This window comes from Acartia tonsa, chromosome 4, assembly GCF_053477335.1.
Source record: "Acartia tonsa isolate MP-2025a chromosome 4, ASM5347733v1, whole genome shotgun sequence".
NCBI lineage: Eukaryota > Metazoa > Arthropoda > Copepoda > Calanoida > Acartiidae > Acartia > Acartia tonsa.
The window spans coordinates 52566403-52574112 of NC_137263.1; the positions used below are offsets into that span (position 1 = coordinate 52566403).

At 34.2% G+C, this 7710-nt stretch overlaps 1 protein-coding gene across 1 annotated transcript; it reads right to left on the bottom strand.

Annotated features, from left to right (window-relative positions):
- Positions 1 to 599: 599 nt before the first annotated feature.
- On the bottom strand, positions 600 to 5273 carry LOC145318368 (uncharacterized). The gene is made up of 6 exons (XM_080159665.1): positions 5217 to 5273; positions 4342 to 4454; positions 3423 to 3499; positions 2142 to 2224; positions 1604 to 1669; positions 600 to 787 (listed from the first exon to the last, which is right to left on the bottom strand). Exons 1-6 carry the CDS (start codon positions 5235 to 5237, stop codon positions 605 to 607), a joined length of 543 nt encoding a protein of 180 aa, XP_080015791.1. The 5' UTR covers positions 5238 to 5273; the 3' UTR covers positions 600 to 604.
- Between the last annotated feature and the right edge of the window lie 2437 nt (positions 5274 to 7710).

Genomic DNA, 7710 nt, shown 5'->3' on the forward strand with positions numbered 1-7710 from the left:
AAAATGTTATCGAAGTTATTGTTAAAAATTATGCATTTCCAGTCCAAGATGGGTAATAACATCCCCGCACACATTATTCCTTTCCAGAGCTAGAATTTCCTGGCAAAAAAATTTTCATTTTATTTCATTTCACTAGGAACAACTAAGCTTTTTTAAAATAAATAACAAGAAAGAAAATTTTACAGAAACTAATGGAAATCCTCTAAAAGCCATAAATTTATTTACCATACTTTTACTTATGGTTGCTGGTATTTATGGCAAGGATGGCAAGATGGAGGTGATAGGTTCGAATCTCGGCCCGACACCGCGTCCTAACTTAATACGTTAAAAATGGTTCCTTCTGCTGCTATGTCAGGTGCGCGACATAACTAGTTAGAATAGGGGGAATGCCTTGACCCATAACAGGTGCAACTTACTACCATGCACAGTTGAGATTAACAAACAAAGGTCGTTTAATAAAAGGGTTGTTTGTCTGATGGGCGAATGGACGCTTTACAGAGCAATCATGAGACGCGAAGTATGTTTTAAGGTGCGTTGAGAGGTATAGAACCCGAAGCGACACCAAGCCCCCTTAGATTCAACATCATAAAGATGGAGAGAGGGTCTAGGGTGAAGGGGTAATACTCCCCTCCCCGAACAAATAAGGAGAGGGGGTTACAAAATAAAAATGAATATTTTCCTTTCTATCTAGAACATTTGGCCAGGAAGTGAGGTCTGTTATCTCTTTTTCTATTCCTTCTAAGTTACCAGAGCTCTTGCTCATGCTCTCATGGGTTGTCATAAAATCCTAAAACAAATTATGAAATATTAATTTTCCAGAAATATGATCGATTATGACTGAATTAATATTTCCAGCATGGCTTCAAGATCGATTAATATCCGCTGGAATTAGAACCAGTTCTAAGCCATACTGAAAAATCCTGCATAACATTGTATTACAGACAATTTTTCACTAATAAAGATAAACATTCATAAAATTAAATCCAGATTTGTTAGCCAAGGCCTTGAGCCCCTCATGGCTGTTAAAACTGGTTTTAATTTTATGAATTTTCATTTTAATATTCATGGAAAACTGTCTATAATACGATGCGATAAATGACTATTCTTGGTATATTTATTTACTTTCATGAAAATTTAGGATCGTTCTACCCTATTTCATAATGCCTTAATATGCGGGATTTTCAGTGTAAACAAATATTTTGTTACTTTGACCTAAGCACAGCCTTTAAAAACAAGATAAACACTACAAAAACAATTATTTCTAAATTGGTTTGGTATACATTATACAAATCAAATTAATACGGAAAATGCAATTTTCAAAGCATTATTGTTAGTTTTAATAGATTAATTATTACTTGGATTTACACCAGATTCTCAAAAAGAACGAAACTTGGTCAAATAATGAACTTTCCATCCACCCTCTTTACCCCATCCCTCTCCTCCTACTAGATAAACAATCTGACCAATAAGTGATGTTAATGTTAGCAACCTACACTGATGACAATTTTTTTCTTCTTATAATATCCACGTATAATATTAACGTTGTATACCTCTTATTAGTTCAAATTTTGACCTAATAAAAGCTTTTGATACTATACTTCACCTTAATTTCTTGTTCAATAACATCAGACCATGGAGCACCAATATGGTTCAGAATACCTCGTACTTCCTAGAAATAACATAAATATAAAGGGATGGATCAATGGACAAATAGCTGATTTATAACCCACATTATTATAAACAAAATTACCCCTTCTATATATAAAAATTATTGCTTAAAAGATTTGGACACTTCAACATTGGATCAACTAGATCATTAAAACTCATTTAAGAGTACCTAAAGTTTTGAATAAAAGAATTAAATAGCGTGAATATAAAACTTTGGGTACAAATGTGATTATAGACTTTATAACTGATAAGGAAAGTGCTAAACCAAGGGCTCGGCAGCCGCCTCAGGGAAATCAACCTTTTACAATTTAAAAATCTGCAGAAAGTCTAAACTTACCCAAATTTGGCAATTACTCTTCTTTTAAAAATTTCTAAGTATCCGAAAGGGTTTAGATTTGAGGCTTCTTAGTCGGAACTGCCGAGCCCTTGATAAAACTTTCTTATGGGAAAATGGTTATAACTATTTGTTTTACCTGTTCAATATCTTGAAATAAATCCTCTTCTCTGACTAAATATCCATTTACATATCCAAATCTTGGTATTCTTTCTGTTTCAACTAAATATAAACACAATTAAAATATCCATTCACATTTCACATATCCAAATCTTGGTATTCTTTCTGTTTCAACTAAATATAAACATTATTAAGATATCTAAATCTTGGTATTCTTTCTGTTTCAACTAAATATAAACATTATTAAGATATCCAAATCTTGGTATTTTTTCTGTTTCAACTAAATATAAACATTATTAAGATATCCAAATCTTGGTATTCTTTCTGTTTCAACTAAATATAAAAATTATTAAGATATCCAAATCTTGGTATTCGTTCTTTTTCAACTAAATATAAACATAATCTAAATATCCATTCACATATCCAAATCTTGGTATTCTTCCTGTTTCAAATAAATATAAACATAATCAAAATATCCATTCACATATCCAAAACTAGGAATTCTCTCTGTTTCAACTAAATATAAACACAATTAAAATATCCATTCACATATCCAAATCTTGGTATTCTTCCTGTTTCAACTGAATATAAACATAATTAAAATATCCATTCTCATATCCAAATCTTAGTATTCCCTCTGTTTAAACTAAATATAAACACAATCTAAATATCCATTCACATATCCAAATCTTGGTATTCTTTTTGTTTCAACTAAACATATAACCTTATATTAAAGTAACAGGATGTTTGTGTGTCTGTTTGTACTGAAGGATCTTGCTAATTGCTGAACCATATGGTTTTCCTTTACAGAGTAGTTTCTAATAGGTTCTAGGAAGGTTTATAGCTATTTTGGGGGAGGGTACCGCCACCCTACCAAGAGAAATCACAAAAATAAAAAAATCCGCCCTTCGGAGATTTTTGGTACTAACAGAGAAAAAATAATTTTGGTAAATAGCTGATTTTAACATATATTGACAAAAACAATTTTACATGTCCCTAGAGGCCTTCAGGCGCGTAGCTGCTAGTTCATACATAAAAAGATAGGCATTAGTAATTGAGAAATGCTAATTATAGTCTTTTTATTATTACTTGGATCTTGCATCAGATTTTCAAATAAAGTAAAACACGCTTTGGGCTATCATAACGATATCCTGTATCCACTCGCTTTTTCCCTCACTTCCTACTGGATGGATGTACTGTCCATTAAATGAATTCTATGTTAGCAACCTTAATTGAGGACAATTTTCCCCCTGTCACAAACTCCTTGTATATTCTTTATCCATTAATATTGTAATCTTACCTACATATTCTAAATCCTCAAGTTGTCTGGAGCATATTTGTCCTATCACAGTGTTTCGTGAACTTGTATTGTACTCTCTGAAGTATTAAAAAGTTGGGTCAAGTGCAGTTCATGGTGAAATATTGCTAGTAATGATTGCTTCTAGGTACCTGGGATTTTAACACGGTTCCTAGATCCATCACCACACATATTCGCCTAATTTCTAGGTTCCTGGCAACTGGTACCTGGAAAATTTTCCATGCAACCAGCATTGCATGAAGGTTACTGGATAACATGAGTTTTTACCCAATACCCCTTTTCCACAATTACTTAGGAATATTGTAAGAATTCCCAGAAACCAGGAAGCAATTGTCACCAGCAATATTTTACACATACTGCACTCAACCCAAAACGTTTTATAATGATTAAGGTTGTCCTTGCTATAAATTTAATAGCAAAGTAATATTAATAATCTTTCTCTATATCACATGAAAACTAAAAAAAGATGAAAATTAAATTACTGCTATAGTGTAAAATGTACGTAAAGAATTTTGGCAGCGGACTATTTTGACTAAAAGCAAATAAAAATTAGGAATTCCCGACAATTGTCGTACAATCATAGAGCTAATGTCTGCAATGGTTAGAAAGTTGGTGCCTTTTGACGAATTTCAAGGCTATGGCTATTCTTTTTGTCAACTATTCCAAAGGAATAAAGACAGGGTTTAAGAGCAGGGTGATTAAATTGATTTACTACTTCCCTGCCCCCCGTCCCTTAAAGAAGAGCAGCTATCAAAGGAAGACCTTCACACAGAATAAATAAGTGTTATAAATAATTGTCCAATCCCTTATGGAATGATAATCCAAATCCTACTGATGGATACCTCAACAAACAAATGTTTTTATTTTCGACTAGGTTTAGTAAAATATCACAACATTAAACCTGGGTTTATTAGCAGAGTCCATGTATCTGCCCGCTGATTTGATTTCAGCCAATTTGGCACGTGGATCTTTGGTCAGGTAGATGGGCTGGATACGCCACAAGGAGTGCTCTTCCTAAACGCATTTCTAGATTTAGTTTAAGTCTATACTAGCGGCTACGCCCCTAGAGGCCTCTAACAGCACGTAAAATATTTATTTTTCAATGTATGTTAAAATGCCACTAAGCGACACTAGTCATATTTCTTTGTACTTTTTGAATTTTCTCTTGGGAGGGTGGCGGTACCCTTCCCCAAAATAGTTATAAACCTGCCCATGACATATGAGAAGCTACATGTAAATGAGAATCGTATCAGTTCAGCGGTTAGCAATATTCTTCGGTACCCGAAGACAGATAGAGCTCCTGTTACTTTATTATAAGGATATCATAACCATTAATAATTTTAGGAGCGAAGCTTCTGTCAAATTCGAAATGTCTGTCCGCCTGTATATAAGAAACGAAATGAAATAAATTGTGACTTTCTCAATTGCTATTCAAGATACCTAGACAACTAAAAATTTAGTGAATTATTCTGTACTAATAAGCTTCCAGTATATAATTTGCCTTGTCCGTCGATCTATAGGTCAATGTTATATTACAAAAGACTGTAAGTATACTTATAAATACTATTGTTCACTGAACATTTGCTTTGTAACTTTGTTTGTCAATCCATGATATATTTTTCTTTGCTACATATGGTTGTTGTCATCCTTGTTTTATTTTCTAAATGCAAATTTAGTATCCGTTTTATATGAAAAACATTATTGTGAATCAGATAATTATTTGAGGAAAGAAAACAAGGATTTTTCATTTATTTTCTGATAAAAATGTTAATTTACCTGGAGAAAAGCAATATCCATAAGTTTTAAAGTTGTAACTCTGATAAGCTGAATCTTTGGTCTAGTAACAGGGTGACGCAAAATTTATTTGTTTTCTTATTTTTCCTTCCATCCTATCTCTAATACAAAGTAGAATGATGTCTGTCTCTTAATATCTCGGTAACCACTGAACCGATTGGGGTTTACTCTTCAGGGAATGTACCTACTGGTCCTGTGGTTGTTTTAGGGGATGGGACACCCCCAACCATAGGCGTCCAAGGGGGGGGGTAATGGGGCGATTACCCCCCCCCCAAACGAATTTGGGGGTGCCGTAGGCACCCCCAAAATTTTTTACATTTTACCCCCCCCCCCCCCCATTTAAAATTTACCCCTACCCTGGGGGTGCCGTAGGCACCCCCAACCATTTAGAAGGGGGTATTTACCCCCCCAAAAACAATTTTAGGGGGGTTAATACCCCCCCCAAAATAGAAAATCTCTGACAAAAAAAATTTTTGCGCGCTTCGCGCGCATTTTTAATACTAAATTTTTGATCAAATTTAAATTACCCCCCCCAAAAATTTTACCCTGGGGGTAAATTTGGGGGGGGGTAAACAAATTTTACCCCTGCCAACAGATTTCAGGGGGGGTAATTACTAAGAGATATAAGTTTTCCGGAATTTTAATGTAGGGAGTAGATTTGAAATCTGCATCAAATTTTAAGGATTTTTTATAAAATTCGTTTTTTGTAAAATTCTTTATCTAAAAGCGAAAATACATTTTAAGTTAATTAATTTTGACCAATAGGATAGGTGGATTTTAAACTACCTGCGCTCTAATTGGTTGAATGATGTACGACATCCAATTAGAGCGCAGATTTTTTAAATCCACCAATCACAGATGCCAAAATTAATTAACTTAATTTGTATTTCCGCTTTTAGATAAAGAATTATACAAAAAACGAATTTTATAAAAAATCCTTAAAATTTGATGCAGATTTCAAATCTACTCCCTACATTACAATTCTGGAAAACTTATATCTCTTAGTAATTACCCCCCCAAGCAAATTTTACCCCCGGGGTAAAATTTTGGGGGGGGTAAAAAAAATTTGCGGCGTGCTTCGCGCGCCATTTTACCCCCCCCCCCCCAAAAACCGAATTACCCCCCCCTTAAAAAAATTTTACCCCCCCCCAAAATAAAAAGCTTGGACGCCCCTGCCTCCAACCCCCCCAAAAACCAAAAAATTCCCCCCAATTTTTTTTATTTGTTAATACCAAAACATTGCACAGTTGCAGTGGGGGAGAGTACCTATTTTTTTTACTTGTTTATACCACAAATTGGCGCAGTTGCAGTTTTTAGATAGGTACTTAATTTTATATTTTTTTAAAATTACCTCTTTGGGCAAAGCCCCTTAAAGGCTAGGGGCGAACCGCTAGTTTAAAAAAACATAATTTTAAGTGGCCCTAAAAAGATGTATATTATAGATATAGAGAATTGTATATACAGACAACTACCTCCCTTTCTTTTTCAAAAACCTCTTTTGTCTGCTTCTAAATTATTTTCTGATACTTGGCTGTGTTAATATAAGCGACACGATTGGTTGATTTTCAATGACCCAATAGAAGGGTTGCACAAATTGGTTGCGATGGGGAGATACAGTTATTTAACCCTTTCTCCCTCTAGTGTTTTACTTTAATGCTCTAGATATGATTTTAAAACCGGTGTGTATCTAGTGCCTATCATTTTTCATAACTTGCATTTTTGCAAGGATTAAAAGGAATAAGACAATGGCCGATTAATTGATATACATCCTCAATGATGATACTCCGAATTACCCCTTCTGTAGATTGAAATTAGTGGTTGAAACGTTTGAACACTCATTTTAATGAATAGACCAATCAAAATTTACTATAGTTTCCAAAGTTAAGACGAATAAGAAAACGATATTATTAAACTTTGGGGACCAGTGTAATAAACAGTCCATTGTCCCAGCTCTTTATCTCTGCAGACTGAACAATGGTATACAGAATGTATTTTTTTCTGTGCACCCTGCCTAGAGCATCTTTGAACAATTGTATCTAAAGTCTCCCCCGTGTATACTGTATCCTGATTACAAAATTAGGTCAAATATATCAACAGATCTATTTCAATTTCATTAGTCAGATAAAGGATTTCAACCACAAGGCAGATTTTTAGAAAAAGAAAGTTGGAAATCATTCAGAAAAAAGGATGTAGGATTTATTGGTCACGTCGTTCATCCAGTAGAAGTGGACGAATTAAACGGGGGAATAGTTAATTGGGCCCGCTGCGTGTTTCACTTTATTAGAGAACATGAAAATCTCTTCTGTAAGATCCAAGTAATGATATATCCATTCTCAGAAATATTTGGCTTTGGTGTCTGCCACCCTTCAAAGGAAAATTATGACAGTGGAAAAGTTGTCTATTAAGCTTGCAAACATGGAACTCATTCATTGGTCAGTTCGTTCATCCAGTAGAAGGGGACGAATTAAACGGGGAA